This window comes from Camelus bactrianus, chromosome 6 (assembly GCF_048773025.1).
Source record: "Camelus bactrianus isolate YW-2024 breed Bactrian camel chromosome 6, ASM4877302v1, whole genome shotgun sequence".
Classification (NCBI taxonomy): domain Eukaryota; kingdom Metazoa; phylum Chordata; class Mammalia; order Artiodactyla; family Camelidae; genus Camelus; species Camelus bactrianus.
This window is the reverse complement of record NC_133544.1, coordinates 93,274,143-93,295,962: the sequence shown is the minus strand read 5'-3', so window position 1 is coordinate 93,295,962 and position 21,820 is coordinate 93,274,143. Positions and strand designations below refer to the sequence as shown.

At 38.4% G+C, this 21,820-nt stretch overlaps 1 protein-coding gene across 14 annotated transcripts in view; it reads right to left on the bottom strand.

Moving 5' to 3' along the window:
- Positions 1-21,820, bottom strand: part of CSNK1G1 (casein kinase 1 gamma 1) — a 150,233-nt gene that overhangs the window by 41,027 nt on the left and 87,386 nt on the right. For all 14 annotated transcript variants that reach the window (XR_012507761.1, XR_006724893.2, XR_012507754.1 and 11 more), the window contains one exon: positions 1,613-1,764. Coding sequence is in view for 4 of the 14 variants with exons in the window: in XM_074366351.1 (XP_074222452.1) it covers positions 1,613-1,764 (152 nt within the window). In the remaining 10 variants the exon portion in view is untranslated. The remainder of the gene's footprint in view (positions 1-1,612; positions 1,765-21,820) is intronic.

The window sequence follows — 21,820 nt, the reverse complement described above, 5'->3', positions numbered from 1 at the left end:
CAGTTCACCTAAAATGACAATATGCAGTTTTACTACATAACGTAACAAACTACAAATGATGAACAGAATTAGGTGTTTTTATGCTACTTCAGAAAGTAAGCATCTGAGAGGCAAGAAGTATTCCCAGACAGGATATCAGAATATATTGGTGGCCTTTGAAGACAGGTGCCACAGCCACATTCACCTCCTGCCCACTTCTTCCCACATTCAGTAGAATAGGACTCCCCAACCCAGCTCTCTTTGTTCCAGAAATAAGTGAGGCCCAGAGAAGTTAATACTGGACTGATGTCACAAGCTAATTAACAGCAGAGGTAGGAGGGCAGTTTTTATGAGAAAGTAAATGTAGCCCAAAATAGTCATCACAAAATTACTCAAATTTCTTTAAGTTCATTTCTATCTTCGAAGATTTTCTACTTAGTATAGAAAGGGAAGACAGTATATTTCAATTTTTGACTCAAAAGTCAAGATCACTACTCAGCCATAAAAAAGAATGAAATAATGCCATTTGCAGCAACAAGGGTGGACCTAGCGATTAACATACTAAGTGAATAAGGCAGGCAGAGAAAGACAAATATATCACTTACATGTGGAATTTTTTAAAAGTGACTCAGATGAACACATTTACAAAACAGAAACAGACTCACAGACATAGGAAACAAACTTATGGTTACCAAAGGGGAAGGAAGGCAAGGAGGGATAAATTAGGAGTTTGGGATTAGCAGATACACACTACTGTATACAAAACAGATAAACAATAAAGTTCTAGTGTAGAGCACAGGGAACTATATTTAGTAGCTTGTAATAACCTATAATGAAAACATATATATATATATGTATATATAGTCTATATACATATATGTATAGAAATTGAATCACTATGCTGTAAAACCAGAAACTAATACAATATTGTTATAAATCAATATAAATCAATTCAATTTAAAACAAACACACAAAAAAAGTCAAGATCTATCTTCTAACATTTCCAAATCTTTACAATAGAGTGAGACCATCACCGTTTCAGATCAATAAAGGTGCACCTGCATCCTTCTGCTTAGGGGCTGACAAAATTCTCAAAGGAACTGTCTTAACTGCAGCTGAGACCGGTACTGGTATGTAATTTGGCAGGAGCTGAGAAAGCTGCCTCTTGAGCTGTGTCAGTCTGTGTGAGAACTGGAGGCTCGAGAACTAAGGCAGGTTCTTGGTCAGAGAACTTTGGAATCTGATTTTCGGGCAGTAGGTTACATCTTTCCTTGGATGCAATGGTAAGAGGAGAGGGATGGTATGACAAAATCTTATAGGCATGTGTTTAAAACCTATAAATAAAACATCGAAGAAATTACCTGCCATTGTACAATTTCACCTAATCATCTTCTTTCTCCCTATATACACTTCCACTTCAGCCAAGGGCGGAGTATTGCTCTCAGGTACAAATTCTTAAAATAGAGCAAGCAGCAAATGCGTGTGACTTCTCCGGGTTAAGCCTTTTAGCCACAGCCAGTGAGTGTGCATTCATGAGGTATCACTATAGCTGGTAAATCACCAACAGGGACAAAGGATGTGGCTGGGGGACCTGCCCCCCCTACACTTCTGCAGAATAGCAATGCCAACTTACCAACTGGATGGCTATCATTAAAACAGTCTTCAAAGTAAAAGTTCGGTCACAGAGGTCAAACAAGTCCTCCAAGCTAGGGCCAAGAAGCTCCAGCACCATGGCATTGTATTTCCCACATGGTCCAAAGTAATACACCTGTGGGAGACCTTCACCTGAAAGCAGAAGGAAAATGGGGTGCAAAGTGAGGGGCACAAAACCCAAAATATGAGACAGCTGCATCGAATATAAAGGAGTAGATATATAAAGAGATCTAAAGTAGATATAAAGGAGATACAATTTGTGAGATTTCCATTTTTTTTCATAGTCCCTACTGGTGAACTTAAACTGAGCACATTATTAGCTTCAAAGGGAGCTAATAATAGGCGGGAAAGGCTAAGTCATTGTACAATATGTTCAAATAAGCAGTTATTTAAAACCAGAGTGCCAGAGGCATGTTTCCATTGCTATGTGAGACAGAGAATGGTTCCTGATCCACTGCTGGATCTGAACGTAAACTATTCTCCCCCAAGGATGCCCAAAAATGTACTATATAAAAGGTTCAAAAGACAGCTCCCTGAGCTCAAAGGCCAGGCTCACAGACCTTGCTGCATTAGCTGGTTTTATGTGCCCTCCCTATGCTTATTGTCAAAGCCACATGGAGATGGAGCTGTTTGCAACCGTTTGCCCCAAGGAGAACTCAGACTGGAAGGGTGAGGTCACAGAGGATGCAGACTGGTTCTTCTCATAGGCAGTCTCTGCAGTTTCCTGTTTTCTATCAGTTGGAGCTAAGTCAGCGACTGGGTTTGGTTACTGATAAGTAATTATGAAAGGAAAAGGAATAAAAATACAAGGCTGGGTTTTCCCCAATTTGAAATTCATAGTTATAAAGAAGCCAAAATCTAGACTTTCTCACCTAAGTGGCAACTTGTGAATAAATTTCCTTCTTAAAGTGTATTGTAAATATGAGGCACTCGGTAAATATGTATTAAATGGCACCACGTGAACAGTGGATATGAATGAGACTACAGAATTTTCAAAAATCTGGTCTCAGAGCAGAAACACTTCCACCTTAAACTGACGTGCACCACGGTCTGCAGGTGTATATGTTGCAGATCACTGTTTGCTTCTGTCTACAAGTTTTTTGGGACAACAAAGTTCTCTCCATCTTCCCATTCTTTTTTTTTTTTTTTTTTGTACAGGCAGGATACAGGCAGAGGTAATTATATCTGCTGTGATTTGAATGTTTGTGTCCCCCTCACCCCCAAAATTCATATGTTGAAAACCTAACGCCCAATGTGATGGTTTTAAGAGATGAGGGCCTTTGGGAGGTGATTAGATCATGGGGCAGGGCCTTTATGAATAGGATTAGTGCCCTTAAAAAAGATACTCTACAGAGCTTTCCAGTCCCCTCCACCATGTGAGGACACAGCAGGAAGTCAGCAGTCTGCAACCCAGAAGACGGCCTTCCCCAGGACCTCATCATGCTGGCACCCTGAACTTGGACTTTGAGCCTCTGGAACTGTGAGAAATAAATTTCTGTATTTATAAGCCACTCACCCTGAGGTATTTTGTTACAGAAGCCCCAAAGGACTAAGACAATATCTAAAACATAAAACTTTAACCCAATGTGCCCATCTTTCTCTCCAGCACAGGTCTTATATATTTGGAATTGGTCTAGTTTGCTGCTATGATATGTTTTTATTTCATGTGCTGCATCAGTCTATCTTATTCCACCTAAATACTAAACAACTTGATTTTTAGTGTTTTAATATGTCCATTCCCAGGTCGTACCATCTAATACAGTATACTCTGCTCCTGCGAGCTCCACAAATATTCACTGAATTGTCCTTGTGGTTGTTCTGAGTCTCCCTATCTCCAAAAGGAAATGGGATTTAATCTGAAGTCTCCTTTCCCCCCCTGTTGTTTTGAAGAACTCATTCTTCAGTTCATTTAATATATATAAAACTGAACAGCTGTTCCCAGTAAGTCCTACTGAGAAATCCAAAACAGAACACTATCATAGAGATTTATTGCTCTTATTAATCAGACACATGGTAGATTGTAGTCTGGGGATCTTTTAAATTTATATCCTATATAATAGTTTTTGATGTTACTAAATTTTATTTTCCTAATATAAATATTATATTCTTCAAAACAGGTTGTGGCATATCTGTTGGCTGCCTGCCCAATTTCCATTCCCTCCTTCAACAACAGAATTTCTAATTATTGTGAATAGTAAATTGCACAGCCGTAACTTTCTATTCTCCCTTGATAAAGGAATGACCAGTGGATGGAAGCAGAAACTGTTGGATAGCGTGGTTCTAGAAAAGTTCTTTCAAGGTTGCTGACTCAAATTGGAGGTATGTTCCTTTGAGATGGCTGAAGCTCCAGAAGCCATCTAGAGCTACCAGATACCTTGAAGATTTAAGACAATGCCAAGATGGATGGAACAAAATTGTAGGAACCTGTCCCTGGTGGCTGTGAAGCAACCACACCAATGTTGGACTTCCCTTCCCTCTGGACTTTTTTAATCCAAAAGAAAAATCAACCTCTGTCTTGATTGAACTACTGTTATTTGGATTTTTTTAATAGCCAAGTCTAATCCTAATGAATAAATTTACTATTCCTTTAGTTGGTTAAGCTGCAAATCTAGGCACAATATCCTCTTCTAAAGTACAAGCTAAAAGTCAGGCTGGCTTAGAAACATAATATTGGCATAATTTTCTAGACTTGCTGCCAATACTTAATGATCAGTTTTAAAATGAGACAGATGATCATCTTGTTCTTGATGATCTTCAGTACCAAATGTAGGCATCTCTTGTCAAAAATTTCCATATTTACAAAGAAGTCACAAAAGCTTTCTGGATGATGTCTATAATTTCTAATGATAAGTAATGCCATTTGTAACTCCTGCCTAGAAACCTCAAAGGTGCAAGGATTTCCTACTAGGGGCATTATTGCTTCTTTTCTTAAATACTCTGAAAGCTCCCAGTACCCTGGTGGGCTTTGGGATGCTCAAGACAGCTTCTAGATTACCGAGCAGCTTTGAAGTTTTTCTCAAAAATAGACTAGGTCCAGGATGCTAGTGTAGAAAGAGCTCAAGTCAGAGTCTTGGATTTAGTATTTGGTCCTGCTACCAACTCTGAAAACTCCTTCACCTTTCTGCTCTTTCTCATCTGTAAAGATAACAGGTTTAGCCTGGTTCTCTTTTAAATCCAAAATTCTGATTATAGCTAGGATTTCCTTCTAGTTAACTTCTAAGTTCCTTTTGTAAAGCCACAGGACCAGTATGAATGAAACTTGTCTCCACGTTATGTAGAATATGTGTGGTACGAATTCAAGTGTAAGCTGGTACTGGCAACTGGTAATGGTACTCAACTGAAAGTGTGTCTATTAATAAACATTTCTAAAACTTTAAAAACAGATATGGTGACTTCACTTCAAACCTACCAAAGCAGAATTTCTAGTAGTGGATGTAAGCATAGTTCCCACAGTTGATATAGAAGCACAACCTCGGCTGGAAAACTCTGTATCTAGAGGGTAGAAATAAAGGGCATTGCTTTGTTTCATGGCTAATATATTCTAAGGACTCAGAAAACACTGACAGACCAGTACCTTTTAGAACAACTGGATTCAGTACTTTAAAAAAGTTGAAATATAGTCAGTTTAAAATTGGACTCAGTACCTTTTGAAAGGAATCTTTTTTTTCTTTTTTTTTGGTCAGGGAGATTTATTTATCGAGGTTTGTTTATTTATTTACTTTAATGGAGGTACTGGGGATTGAATCCAAGACTTCATGCATGCTAAGCATGCACTGTACCATGGAGCTATACGCTCTCCCGGAAAAGAATCATTTTAAGGCTATTTAAAAGACTTGTCTGTTTCGAGTTTCTTAGGTATTACAGAAAATGTGCTGCTGAGCATAAAAGTCTCTTTGGGAGACACAGCCATAATTTATTAGAACTGTCTGTGACAGATAAAGATGCCCACACAAGTTCCATTCTGTGCCTGGCTTCTCACATGGCTGCCCGTTAAGTAGCCAGTGCTGGTGGTGAAAGACACAGACACAGGCCCGCTAGGGAAGCCTGTCTCTGGTCAGAGATTTACTGCACAGCAGTGATTTATCACCTGGGTTGTATTTAAATGAGAACTCCTGTATATTACATTTCACTCTTATTTTGCAGAGCCATCTCTAATCCATTGCTTAAAAATTTTTAAATTAATCAACATTATGCTGTAAAGTCCTTTAATAAGATGGGATGATAGCAAAGCCTTAAACACAACACGTGGAAAACAAGGTACTTCCTGCAAGTAATTCTGAAGCAATGGGAATAAAGTGGGAGAGGTAGGCAAGGTAGATATACAATGAATTCCTTTTGATCCATGGTATTTCAGAAACTAAGGTAGTATTATAATCTCTCTGGAAATAAAGCACTAATAAGGTCTCCCATCTAAATTGGTCAACTGCATAAAAGCTTGAAAATTAAAGAAGCAGATTCCAAATTTTCCTCTTCTGAAGGATTTCCAATATATTTCGTTATTATTACTTTTAGCCACAGGTTAAATCCGTTATAAACCAAAACTGCAAGGTTAAACACATACTGCACATGTTACTGTGTATATTGTCACAGGTTATTACGAAACAGCCCTTCCACCCATCAATAATGCATTCTAATAAATCCTGCTGGACATATGGCCCACACACATATCGAGTTGCACAGAACAGGAAGTGAGGTGGATAACACTACGGCTGACTTTCAGTCTGTCATAAATTTCACTTGGGTTAAAACACATCAAATCAAGGATAATGACTTCTTTATCATCCAAGCTGTTACCTAAAAAGATTCCATAATGTACTAAGAACAGTAACTACTCTAAGTAGGGGTATTTTTAAATGCACATCAGGCTGAGAACTGAAATAGAACCACCCTGCAGCTTTTGGTAATTTGATCACATTATTGCCTAATAATTAGCCTTTCGTTTTTGTTGAAAAACTAAATTACCTAGCTGTGAAGCAAATTCAAATAAGCCCCATATCTACATTAATATGTGGATGTAAAAAAGAATATCTATATTAATATTTCTATGAAAAAGTAAGTGTATGTTGGTGATGACTGTCTTCTAAAGTCAGGGCTGGAAAAACACCTTTAAGGACATAATGACCTCGAAAATTCCCTTGCTTTGTTTTGTTTACAGTTTGCTTTTTAATTTTTAAAGAAAATAGGATAGTTTTTCTCCCAAATTAAGCTGTCCTTGGTCCCATCCATGGTAGTGGCTTCTAGCGCAACTACTGGATGTTCTTTACTGTTTATGAGAGATCAGGGAATTACTGATATATGGGGAATTATTATCAAGGTAAACTAATAATGATATTAAACTAGTCCATTTAACAAGAAAGTAGAAAGAATAGGCAGACAAGCATAATATTCCATAGGAAGAAGTGAAAGGGGAAAATAAGAGCATGGCCTTTAAAACTCAGAAAATAACTATAAAAACGATGCAGTATTACAAAAATGAGACAATACATGTGTTCATGTGTTTCTCTTTTAAAAAAAAGGAACAGAATCCCCCTCATTCCTCTGGCTCTGAAAAATGCCTTTTTACAATATGAACCAGATCAACATATGAATCTACTCAAAATGCTGGTTTAATAACAAAAACAGCTAGACCCAGAATTAAGGAATCAGGATTACTTTGTCCTACCTTAATGAAAAATGTTTTACAATCAACTTGTTCAGAGGCCCCTTGGGAACTGGACTATTGCTAGACACACGCTGCTAACGTGAGCTCAAATTTGTATGGTGGGAGAAGAGAAGGTGAGGAAAGGCGAGAGCAGAGGAATAAGCTCACATTTCTGAGCCACGGAAACTGAGCTTTTACACTTTCTCTATCACGTACATACAAGTACAAAGGCCTCAAAGCAGGTCCAAAGTTTTGCTTAATCAGGGCAGTCAGGAAAGAAAGTCCAAGACAGGACAGATTTCTTCCTAGCATCAAAGATTAAAAAAAAAAAAAAGTTTTAAAAGTGTGTTGTGTATTGGGGGTGGGAGTAAAGGGTGGAGGATCCTTTCTATTCCCAGGAAGACTAACTCAGTTTAGAACTGGTAAATTTATGGGATTAAAAAATCCAGTCTCAGACAATTTACCACTTTGTTCTTGTCATTAAGTTATATAGATAGAATATTGAGTTTCAAAAGCTAGGAGATGAGCAGTTCTTAACACATACCCAAACAATAACAACTAGAAAGAAAGTTCCAGCAAGCGTTTAAAAGGAGTAGAAAAAAATGAGTCACTCCAAGTACAGTGAACCTCTTCCTGAAAATCCTGCCCCACTTCCATTACACTTTCTGTGTTCATGTATCTGTCTTCCCTATGAACCAACAGAAGATGGTCTGAAGGCAGTAACTGAGTGTTAACAATGTCTGTATGTCAGCCCCCAGCACTGGTCCAAGCATGTGGTAGATAAGGGCACACACAAATAAGCACTAAATAAATAGATAAAATTCCACCTGAGTTTTCTATCTTTAACACACAATGTTTAAACTTCAAAATGCTAAAAGACACACACATACAGAGCAAAACAAATTAATCAGATTTTAAACGTGCATGAACTGCTAACATAATTGATACTTCTGAATAGTTCTTGTTTGAGTTTCATGGGAATGATATTTAAAAAGTTTTGTTGGGTAAGCCACCAATATGAAGACTCCAAGTAATTTAAAGCTGTAATCTATATTCAATATCTTGCAGTTAACCTATAATGAAAAAGAGTATGAAAACAAATAAATGTGTGTATATGTATGACTGAAACATTATGCCAGAAATTAACAAACATTGTAAATTGACTATACTTCAATTTAAAAAAAAAGTCAAAACAGAGTTGTGGTATTTCTTTTTTTCTTTTTCTTTTTTCTTGGGGTGGGGAAGGTAATCAGGTTTACTTATTTATTTATTAAAGGGAGGTACTGGGTATTGAACCCAGGACCTCTCATGAATACTAGGCACACACTCTACCACTGAGCTATACCCTCCCTCCTCTGAGTTGTAGTATTTCTATACTGACTTTCTTCTGTATATTTTCTTCTATGATAGTTGTATATGGTATGTGCAATTTTGTCTTGCTGTTCCCACATGCAGAACTAAGTAGAATTATTCATTTTAGTTAATAATACCGAAAAAATACACAAAGAAATATAAATGTCTCCCTATCTCTCAAAAAAGCACCTGTCCATCCAAATAGATTAAATGACCAACAAAATCAGTCATTTAAGTTGTCTAATGTGCACAGGAAGTCTGATGACATCTTCCTACCATCTTCTTCTCCCTCTCCATTTATAGACACATTATTCTGGTTCTGGCTAACTGGGAATTATACGGTCTTTTCTTTACATAAGCTCTTTTCCATCTTACTTGAATCTCACGGTCACCCTACGAAGAAGAAAGGAAAAATACTAATGACTCAATTTTACATATAAGATAGAGAGCCTGAGAGACACTGCGTGACTGTTCCTAGCTAACAGGGTTCCCAATAACGCAACCAGATCTCTCAACTCCAGGTTCACTGCTCTCTTTCGTATATCACATTCTACTTCCTTTTCATTCATGTGGTTGCCAAAGTTATTCTCCGTGTTCCCTACCCTACTTCTTCCAAATCTCATGCCTTTTTGGTTAACATTTACTCTTCCAGGATATAAATCTGCCACCCTGCTACACAGGCAGCTTAATCTGTCCTATCCACCTACTTGGTTCCCAGTGTTTTTATATCAGCTCCATGAGTACTATTTTACAGATTTCTTATGTCCATCTCTCTGTAGTTCTTGATTTGTCAATTCCAGCCCCTTGTTCAGAATGGGGGACCTGGGATATTACTTTTTTGAACTACAGAAGTGTTACATACTAATTTTAAATAAACATAACAGCTAACCAAAAGCAGTACAGAAATGTATACAGAAAAAGTATTCACATCCATAACAGATACACATATACATAATTAAAAATGCTTTTCTGCAACTTCATTTTTAATTTAATATTATATAGTAGACAATTTTCCTTGTCAAGACATTCATTCATTTTAACAGTTACATCATATCTCCCCCTGTGACATATCATATGTAAGTTTTCCTGTACTGATGGGCATTTCGGTAGTATTCATATATTTGTTATTAGAAATAGATACTACAGTGAACAGCTACTGCTTTTCTCTGGTCTGCATTCTTTTCTTCCCTATTCCGATATCAGCACCTTACTACCCCACTGGGAAAGCACCATTTCTTCATTGTTATTTCACGTGGTTTAAATGGGGTGAATCCATTTCCCACTGCCACCCAAGGACATGACTCAAGCCAGGTTAATTAGAGGATTCTTTCCTCCCGCCCTGGAGAACTGGGTCTGTCCCCCCAGATCACCAAACTGGAAGGAGTTTAGCCTGGAGCTGCCAGAGACTACCCCATGAGAACAGGTAGACTACTTATCTGAGAATGAAACCAACACAGAGAAAGCAGAGCAGAGAGAAACAGACAGACAAATATATCACAAACCTGAGGACCAAGGACAATGCTGGTCCTGGATCTGGCTGGCCTGACGTAAGAATCCTGGACTTCTCAGTCCTGTGAGCCAAAAAATTCCCCACTGCCCCTTCTCTCTCAATTAGGTGAGCCTGAACTCTATCATTTGAAAACAAAGGTGTCTAGACAAATATGCATACAACATTATAAAAAAATCCTTCTGCCTACATTTTGGGGCATGACTTCACCATAGATTCCTTCAAGAGGAAATACTGAGTCAAGAGGCATACATACTTAACATTTTAGGATATGCTGCCCAACTGCCAGTTCTAAATCTTCTTTGGTCCCTGGTCTGTCTCCAGCCCTGGGCCTCTTTCCAACATTTAGTACTACAGTCCTATTACTTCAAGTATTCAGGCCCAAGGAGTAGTTAGAAAGGTTTTCAGAACCTGCCTTGACCCAATATCCCCAAAGCCCCAGCACTAGGCTATTCCTGTCATACATGCAGCCATAATATGTTTGGAGGAGTCTCCTAGCTTTTTGTCCAAATTATAATTGATATTTCACAATCAAAAAACCCTTCCTTCCCCATTATTTGTTCAATGCTACAATAAGAAATTTTCACTCAAAACATACCTGCGTCACAGAAGTCCAGTAGTCATCAACTGCTTTACAGTTTATGACGTATTTTTATGTCTTCCCATTTAATCCTAACAAGTACACACAGGAATCGCTATTCTCATGTTATAGATAAGGTAATTCATCTGAAATGACTTACTTAGGGCATACAGAGAGAGCTAAAGCCCCACTTCTGCCCCCAAGTTTCAGGCTCTTTGGCTACACCACACACACTTATCTGTGCCCTCAAGTTCACAGACATCGCAAGTGGCAGCAAGGGCTACTGCGTCGCCTTACTTTGATAGGAGATTAACCAATTCTATAAAGATTCAGTAAAGCGTGATCTGTGTACAAACCTAAGGGACAATCACAAAATATCGATGATGTTGACAGATTATGAACTCGAGTAGTAAAGAAAGAGTAGTATCTTCCTTACAAAAAGCACAGGCAAGATTCTATCAGGAGTGTACTGGCAGTGTTTTCTAATCTAACTACCAAGTAGTCAATCTTTAAATTAAGCCTAATAAATTAAACACATCATTTAGGAATTCAGAGGGCAACATGGCAAAGGTTTAGATTAATACAGAGAGCATTAAAAAGTACAGGCATATGTTTTCAGTAACTTTGGACCCATTTAACAAATTGTTCCCAGAAGTGTCCTGATTGAAAAAACAAAACCAAGCCCCACTAAGGCACACAGACTAATCACAGCACAGAAGGAGAGTGTCCCCTATTACTGAACTCTCTTAATGTTGTAATATCCTTCCTTAAGCATCAAAACAGCTCTGGGAGAGTAAAGAAGCAAGTGTCACCCTCATTTTCTGAATGAGAAAAGTGGAGGTTAAGTGGTTTGCCACAGAACCGGTCAATGGAACAGATGCTACAGCCTGCCGTCTTTTTTCTCCTTTGAGCCTTCACCCAAATAGCTCTCCAGGCAGGACAGATGTGACCTGGTGGAACACTGAAGATGGCCTTATAACTCTGGTCACTGAGGAAGCATGACGACTTCCAAGGAAGCAAAGTGAGCTCACTTATCTAGACGATTTTCAGTTAGTCTAAGGAATACGTGCTGCCATGTCCCTGCTTCCAATTTCAAATTCAATTAAGTTTAAAACGTCTGGTGGTCAGTCTGTCCATTCATCAAACATCCCAAGTGAGAACAGAATGCTGTGGGGACAATAAAGAGGGGCATCTAACCTTGACCGAAGGGGCTGGGGAAGGCTTCACAGAGCAGGGCTCACAGGCTGAGTCTTGAAGGATGGTTAAGAGCTGATTAGGCTGGAGTGGGGAGAGTGAATCTTGCAGGCTGAGGGAGCAGCAAGCATATGGGCAGCTAAAAGTACAGAGGCAAAAAAGCAGGATAACAGCTCTCTGAAATCAGCAAAATGAAGATTATTTTGCTCTCACCAGAGTTTAATTCTGAACCACCTATTGATTAAACAGATGTCTCTAAAAATTACGGCAAAGACCATTAATAAAGTTGAAAAGGCAGATATATCTGAGTAAATAAAAAGATCGAAAGAATAAAGGGAAAATAAGGGTTTTATCTCAGTAGTATACATCCATATTGCCTTAGTACATCTTTAGTAACAGAACAATGTATACACTAACAATGCACTGTAACAGCACTAACAAATACAAATGCAAGCCATGAATGAGAACTATGAATTCAATTACAAGTTTTCTAGAAACCACATTTTAAAAGTAAAAAACAAACAAACAAACAAACAGGTAAAATTAAATTTAATAATAGATTTAACTCATATCCAAAATATCATCCCCTCAACATGCAATCATGCAATTTTAAAATTACTGAGCTATTTTAGTGGGTAGGGGTATATATAGTTCAGTGGTAGAGTATGTGCTTAGCACGCATGAGGTCCTGGGTTCAATCCCCAGTACATCCATTAAAAAAAAAAAAACCCATAGAACTATTGAGATATTTAAAATTCTTTTTTTGGATACTAAATCTCTGAAATTCAGTGGGTATTTTATACTTAGAGCACATTTGGATTAGCCACATTTCAGGTGCTCAGTAGGCGCATGTGGGCAGTGGTTCAGCTCTGTAAGAAGTTAAGAAAGATATAATTCAGGCTGGCTTACTGACAAAAATGGAGTGGACAAGAGGTTCTGTACTTAGCAATCTCCAAGACCCCAACCAAGAAGCCTTCTCTCTCCTTCCTCTGGAACTCCCCAGAGCTGCTGATTCTGCTCACCCAGAGCCAATCGCAGGTGGTCCCCCTTCTATAGTGTAAGTTAGGGGCACCGCCTGGTCTTATTCACCACTGTATCCCTAGGGTTTTAGCTTCGAATAGTACCTAGACCAAGTGGGATGCTCGGTGAACAGCTTTTTAATAAACGTATGAACAGACATATGCCTGCCTTTGGTCCTCAGCTTATTTTGTTCTTGGAAGGCTTTCTTTACCATTTTATTTGAACACGTCCAAGTAAATCATACCTCTTTTTGAGAGTTCAGCCCCATAGGAACCACCCTCTTTGTAAAGCCACCCTCTTTGTAAAGCCTGTTTCCCATAATTAGAGACCATTTTTTTCCTTCACAACTTCCAAATCATTGTATACATAACTTAAATAAAAATTCCGCTGTTTTAGTCTGCATTATAATTACTGACATACCTTAGCGAGCTCTTTGAGAGTAGTACAGCAATGCCTTATAGTCAACATTATGAAAGCTCAATAAACATTACATTTTTCTTCCAATGGACAGAGGTCATATTTATAACTGTGGCCTTCAAATTACTCGGCATATGCTATGGACACGGCTGATGCTCAGTTTTTGCTAGTTAAAACTTCATCTCTGCATTATGACTAAAGTAATTATTAGTAAGAGATTGCTACAGGCTGGTAAGAAATGATTAATGAAAGCCATACGAAGTATAAAGGAAGAGGAAAATGTTGAGAAAAGTTAAAAGTGTGTCAGACTGTTGAAAGTAAAAAGAATGCGGAGGTGTATAGAGCTGACAAACTTCTTTTAAGTGGGTGGAATATGTATTACTTAGGAGTTTTTGAAAGAAGATGAAAACATAATCGGCCACAAATGTTAAAAATTGAACTTTTTGTTGGTTTTTGTCTTAAGTATGCTTACAGATAAGTTATATTCTACAAATACAAAGGATTTAGCTGGCAACTGGACTGGTATTTCGATCACAGGTAAGAGGAGTTACCTATCTTTATGCAGTCTGTCACTGGAATTTAAGGAAAACATTGTCTCACAATGACACTGAGATTCACTGCAAAGGAATTTGTTAAGCGGCTTTTTTTTTTTTTTTAATTGAAGTAGAGATGGTTTACAATGTTATGCTAATTTCTGGTGTACAGCATAGTGATTCAGTGTTACATACATATATCTTTTTCAGATTCTTTTTCATTATGATTATTACAAGATACAGAATATAGTTCTCTGTGCTATATAATAGGTCCTTGTTGTTTATCAACTTTATACATAGCAGTGTATCTATTACACACATATTACATTACAAGGTATTGAATATAGTTCCCTGTGTTACACAGTAGGACCTTGTTGTTTATCTATTTTATATATAATAGTATCTGCAAATCCTTAACTCTTAATTTATCATTAAGTTTTAATATAAGACAGCAGAGACATGCTTCCACTTTCTCATAACCCATAGGAATAATCCACTTTAGTGACTCATCTCTTCCATGGTACTCCGTAGCTTTGGGGATGCTAAATGCTACCTTCCTTCTTAATGATTAACCTTGACAAACTATGAATTAAGGAGGGGGAGAGACTGAGGGCTGGCGTCAGTCCCATGCCGGTCACTGGGTCTTCCATCTTCGCCCGCCTTAAACAAGCATTCACTAAGAGCCGTCACTAAGCTATTCTTCATGTCTGAAGAATGTCTGGGAGGAGATGGAAGGAAGAGAAACATGCAGGTGCACGGTAAGAGAGGTGTGGGTAAAGACAGGAAAGTAAAGTATGAGCTAGAATAAAAGGGAGAAAATGGCATCAGAAAGTTCAGGCTCTGTGCTGATTTATAAGCAAGCTCCCACTGACAGGCGTCAGTGCTTGACTTCTCCAGACCTTTGTCTACAAAAGCTCTATACCACTGTATTCAATATCTTTGCGGTAACCTATGGTGAAAAGGAATATTAAAACAAATACATGTATGATCCAACAGAACTGAAGCAGTGTGCTGTTCTGAAACTGAAGCAGTTCCAGAAACTGACACAACGTTGTAAACTGACTCTACTTCAATAAAAATAGATGTATTTTTTAAAAAGCACTATATCAGTTTTCTGAAACTGATCACAACACTCCAGCCCAGTCCACTATGTATAAGTTACTTGGGTCTATTTTTGAAACCCTGCCTTCTATTTTTCATGAAGATCCTTAAAAGAACACAAAACCCAAGTAACAAATTCTCCCTTCACACTGAGCGAATATCTCCAGCAGATCTGTACTTTGCAAAACAATGCACTGAAAAAGGTGTCGGAACTTGGTGTAACTGTGAGGTGTATGCAGGCCAAACAATTTCTATAATAAACTCACAACACTCTATTTGCAATTAAAGAAATTATTGGCCCAACAAGCCTTCACCAGCAAAATGTTTAAAATAGAAGTGGCTTTTTTTTTTTTTTTTGCAGGAGGGAGAGTGACAAATTTTATGTATGTAATTATGTATGTAAATAACTCTATATGCATCATGTGACTTGAGCTATTATTACAGAGAGAATGAAGAGGGCTAAAACGCCAAGGCAGAAGATTTTTATGACCCTAAGGAGAAGGAGGAGTCAAATAGTGTCAGAGTCCAGAAGAGTTAGAAAGTTGGGGACAAAAAGTAGCTGTCATGGTTCCTAGAGGCTTTCTAAGTGCTTTTTTCCAATCCCTAGTGAGACAGTATTTCCTTCCTTGGCTCCATGATATGTCCCTGTGATTTTCCAGTAACTCCTCTTTTTGGAAAAAGCTAACTGGAATAGATTCTGTTATTTGTAACCAAAATAGTGTTTATCGAAACACACGTAACTGCTCACCTTCCTCCTTAACCATCACTTCCTAAACAGTATGTGCAAGACACTATGCTAGATGCTTTAGGGAGGGAAGGAAAAAAAGATAAGACAAAGATTCTGTCCTTAGAAAACTTACGGGTAGAAAACAGAGAGGTAAACAGCTAACATAGTACTAGGTCAAATATTTCATAAAAAATAGTTAAAAAAAAATGAAGAGCATGATGTGGAATGGCCTAAGAACCAAATTTACCTACTCAAATTTAATGATATATGCTTGGCCAAAAAAACAGAATAATACAAGAACTACCATAAAGTTATCGTGCAGATGCATACCTTATTACATAAACTCTGCACTACTGTATATATTACACATCCATACTGTGCAGTAAATATTTACTGAGCGTGATCATATATACAAATCCAATTAGACTATATGCTGTACACCATGGGCATTTTAAGGGATTTTTCAAGGCTAACTTTGATTATGTGTGATTTTTGTCTGTGTGCTAACTTTAGCTCCTAATCTCACATGTGACTCCACTGTATTTAGCAGTTGGTTTCCTTAGAAAAACCGTCACCTCTGAAATCCCAGCATTTTAAATAAGATACCTATAAACTAACAGACAGGTGTGAGGCGTGATCTGTGACAGCTGGTGGTGATCTAGTTATCTGGCTGATTACTAGATTCCCAGCAGCCAGCTAAACTGAACTGAAATGATGTTCTGAGAATTATCTTAGGATTCTGAACAAAGCCTCTAGACTCAAACTAGAAGTCCCCAAAGTTGACAGTGTCTCAGGACAGGAAGTATGACAAACTAGCACATAGATGTGCCCCAGTAACTTATTTGCTAACATTCTGTATTATCTGCCTAGAACTGTTTTCAATATTTTCAGTGTTCCAGTTGTACTTCAATCATAATATTCCACTTGACATTTAACTCATTCTACCCCTTTAGCATCTCATCTCTCAAATCCATATTGGATAATAAAGCTAAAAGAACCTCAGCAGTGTTTGAAATGTATACCTTCCCTTGTTCTAAATAGACCCCCACCTTATCTTTAAACCAGAAACATTTTAATGAAAAATATATACATAAAAAGACTAAGGAAGCACATATGATGATAGGAGTTGTCAGCAGAGACATTAAATCTTTCTTTCATATACCTTTTTAAAACTTTCAGTGATACCAGTTTTCCCCAGAACTTACAAAATTTTTTTTTTAAGTGAAAAAAATGTTTTCCTTTGGGCAAGCTGCACACAGATAGTTGCAGATTCCTCGTATGAAGTTACTTTTTTTGGCTAGCAGAGTCAGAAATCGAGACTGCTATCTTTCCTGAACTCTAGTGTTGAGAGGAGCCAAGCAAAAAGGTGACAAGTTATGATCACTGGATCAATGTGATCGGGTCCAAATTATTCTCCAGCTGCTTACGGGCCACTTAAGTCTGAAGATATGTAATGCTTATAGCTACTATGCTGATGAGAACCACACGTAATTTCAACCTTCAAAGGGCTTAAATTCCAGAACTTTAACCATAGAGTTCTTGGATGCTCTGAGTTAGTTTGTAATAGTGAATATACATGTCTCTGACTATATACCAAATCCCTGCAGAAATAATTTGGGGAACTTCGTTCTAATTTTTTGAATTATTCATTCATACTTCTGCTTCCTTACTACAGTTAATCAAGAATTGCTGACACAAGCAAACAGAGAAGAAGCTAAGAGGCTGAAAAGGAGAGTGTACGATGAAAGAAGAGGCTACAACTTAACTTGGTGATCTCACAGCCGTGAAACACTGCTGCAAGAGTTTATCTGCTGAGATTTGCTGAGTTTCTCCTTTGGAGTAAGTGATATGCAAATAATACTATAATGAATAAAAGATGCTTCTTGCCTTTAAAAAGCTCACAATTCAGCACCATACTGCACTGTGAAAAGTCCACAGAGTCAGGGATATGGTGCTCTCTCTCTCTAAGCCCTCTCATTACGGCGTCTCAAGGGTGGCATATACCTCCTGAAATAATTTCTGTATTATGCCAACTGAACAGTGAGAAAAAGGAATACGGAGTTTTGGTCACTGCCACGCTAGAGTGGCCCACCTACTTTTGTATGATTAGATGGTTTAAACTAATAATGGTTTCTACATTTTAAAATATTATTTGTTTGTTTGTTTATAAAAAAACCCTCATCCCAGGGTTCTTGTTTGTTTGTTTGTTTCTGGTGGGGGTAGGTAATTAGATTTATTTATTTATTCTTGGAGGAGGTACTGGGGATTGAGCCCAGGACCTCATGCATGCTGAGCATGCGCTCTACCACTTGGGCTATACCCTCCCCCATCAAAATATTATTTCTTTAATTTAAAGAATATTTCATGTTCTGTGAAAATTACATAAAATTCAAATTCCAGTGGCCATGAGTAAACCTTTATTGTAATATAGTTCATTTGTTTACATACATATTGTTTATGGCTATGTTTGTGCTACAGTATAACATGAGTTGAATACAGACAGCAAGAGCTGAAGAGACAAGTGGCTCACAAAGCCTAAAATATTTACTACCTGTCCCTTCACACTATCTGCCTTTGTAAGAAATCTTCCACGCTGGAGGCAGGAGGGAGCCCAGTTACATGCATCTTTCATTTCTGGGCACGTTGCTATTCACTAGCATGCCTACACACCACTGTAATAAACCTCACTTGTGATGTTTCACTAGTTCATCCCTAGTAAGACTACTTCCTTTGGGAATTCATAGATGAATCCAATTATGATAAAAACCAAATATTAATGAATCTCTTGGCCTGGTCCTTGCCTAATGGTTTCAATTCCACTTTACAGAACAAAAATAGGCATGGCAATCTGACCTTTTCTTCTGGTGTTCTTCCCCAGGTACTGCAGGAGGGCTGTGGCCAAGCGTCCCCCCCAAAACTGGCATGAAAGGCTGTGGAGCTGTGGAAGTAAAAGTGTTCATTCTCCCCCAGGAGGCTCAGTGAGCATTACTGTACTTGAATCCGATCATACTCAGCTCCACTGAAAGACACAAACACTTCCCTCGAGATCACAGATGTGAAGGGTTCACCAGAGCGGAACTCTGGTCTGAGTCAGAGAAAGGACTGGGAAATATTAAGTTGCTCTTGCTTGAGAATTCATCAAAAATTCTTCAAAACTGAAACTGTTATCTCTTCATTCTGATCCTTTTTTAAAGCTATGAGAAATAAGATATTTCCATTTCTACAGGAAAGTCAGATCTTCAGTTTTAATGTAAAACAATAGTGCTCTGTGTTTATATAGCCCTTGTCCCTTAAGAATTCAAAGCCTTTACAGACATTACCTCATTCAACCCTGTAAGGTCTGCAAACTCAATGAGAAACAAGACGCTTCCCTGTTGTATGACTAAGGAAACTGAGGTACAGCAGGAGTGTATGGTTAACGCTAAGTCACAGGAAAACAGTGGGAACACTTGAGCTAAACTTTTCTCCTTGCTCCAATTCTTGGCTGCCTCCACTTAGTCACACTGCCTACAATCAGAAATAGCAACTGACTAAATCTCCAGTCCTCAAAATGTAATTTCAAGGCTGCCCATTTATACTAAGATCCATCTTCCCTGAATTTAGAAGAATGTGTCTGCTCTCTTTGTAAAACTTTAGAGACTTCTGAAAAACTTACACATGGCAAAAAAGAATCCAGATTTCAGTTTATTTTACCAAGTTCACTACTTCATCCTTTCTTCTCTCATTATGAAAACTTTCTGCCTAACTGGAGACCAGCAAGTTTTTTCCAAATTCCTTAAGCACTCCTAACTATGGAACACCTAGGTTAAGGCATGTTACTTGTTTGTAACCACTCTTGCTATATGATTCACTTTTATTTTAAGTAAAATTCCCATCTTTCCAGCATCCCTTCACATGTTCTTACTTTTCATTCTCCTGTGTACTGCTTCCTGCGTCTGCCCAGTTTCTAATGTACTCCTAAGGAAGTTCACAACACTGTAGGAGGGTTTGGCCAATCTCACACTTTTTGATTTTCCTCAGATCTATGCTTTATTCCTCTGTTGAAGCAGAAACACGTCCCTGTTAATGTAACAGTTACCCAGATTCAAAACTCTTTTTCTGGTACTAACCAGTACCTCTTACCTTTTTTGATGATATAAAACCATTCCCTCCCAGAAACTTCAAAATTGCAAAGCCCAATCAGCTCTATGAATAGTTTCTTTATTCACAGCATAAAGGCTTCACAGTGGGTGAAATGGCTTGCACAGGGGAGCTCTGAGCTTCTCAGTTGCACACATGGCACGTGTATTCAACATAAATGATTAATTTACTTTGGAAAGAAACATTTCAAAACCTAGCTTGCCCAAGGCCATAAAAGGTTTTGGAGGTAACAAAGGCAGCCTTCTAAGGCATGGCATTTGGGGGCATCACGTGAAACAGGAAATCCTACTCTTTCACTGGGGCCTTTCCTTCAATTAACACTTTTATAACTATCTCCCAGCACTCTATTACAATTAGGTAATGGTTAATAGGTAGAAGGCCCCAAGCATCTCCTGGGTATACACAGAAGACAAAAATTTATACAAACACATTCCCAGAGCAGGTTTTCCACTGTGTGACCCAGGGTAAGTAAGTTACTAAATATCCCTGTGCTCAAAATGGGAAAAATGAAATAACCATATAAAGCACCTAGTGGATATTAAGTTCACCTGCTTTCTCTTCCCAGTGAGATTTTGCCCTGGACTTTGTTACACTGCAAAATTTCAATAAGTATCGTGCTGTCTTTTCTAATTTGAGGATTAGCATCTCCTTTACAAAAAAGTCATTAGCAGATTAGAACAGCTGCTGGAAAGCAAGGACATGGCAGCTCAGGCTTAGATCAGCTATGATACGATATTTATTCCTGGAGCCCTTGAGAATTTTTCTCAGGCAGGTTGTCCTGTGGAAGTGGAATTAAGTGTTTAACCAGAGCATGATGAGTTCCTCCACTACCTTTAGGATCTCTCAATACAATTAAAAAGACTCTGGAAGCCAAGAGATCATTATAGTATCTGTTTATATTACAATTAGGCCTTTCCAAATGCCAAATGAAGTGGTGGGAATTTACCATAACCTTCCGTAGAACTTCTACTAAAGATGTCAAAGCTACTGTTTCAAAACCACTGTTCTTAAGAAACAGTTAACTCTGAGAACAGTAATATAAGGCAACTTTATTGCTTCTTCTGGCTGAGTCAGAAGCCTTCCCCAGATTTTATCACTTGCACTCTCATTTCTGTATCTAGAGTCCTGTTTTCCTGCCACTTGCCTCTCCCTTCTTCCCCATCCTCTCTCATTTGTTCTTGCCCAGGCTGACTCATTACCTCTCCCTTCCTCTCTCTCTCCTGCCACTTCAGCTGCACGCTTGGTTCTGGTTTACTGATCTTTTATTTAATTACCAAACACGCACTAGACCCCTACCATGTGACCAGTCCGTATCAAGTTATGAACCTTCATGCTCAACTGTCCCTCTCTCAAGTTTAGGCCTCTTATCTTTTTAGGCCACTGGTTTTGCCTGTCTTGGCCCCAAACCTGTCATCCACCAAATCCTGCTCCTGTGTGTTAGGATACAAGCAAAAGTGGGAGGTGCCTCTGACACCAGATTTGTGAGCTGGGAAATTTAAAAACTGACCGTGTATACTCTCTCCTAAGTAAAAGGACACTGAGAGCACAGGGAAACCTAAAAACATTCCCATGACAGGAAAATAAGTTTGGGACTTACCCACCGTGACTACAATACAATTAACACAACACTGATGGCTGAAGAAAATGGTAAGAAAACAAGTAAAATGGTTATACCTCACAGGGCACTTCCGCCTGCTGAAGGCAAGGTTGACAGCCTTTAATTACCATGATTAAATACAGCTGTTCTTTCTTGTGTGACGCGGGCCCACTATACCAAACAAATACTGAAGCTACCAGGAGGGCAAGCAAGTCCCAGGGAATCTGCAGTCAATCTTTAAGTCCCTGACTCCCTAATCTTGTCGACTCAGAACAACCCGTAGAAAGTACATCAGAAAAGGAAAGCATAATTGTGCTCAATGCCAAAGCCCTTTGTGCTTTGAAAAATCAAAACAGCAACGTAAGAGGAATAAAGCAA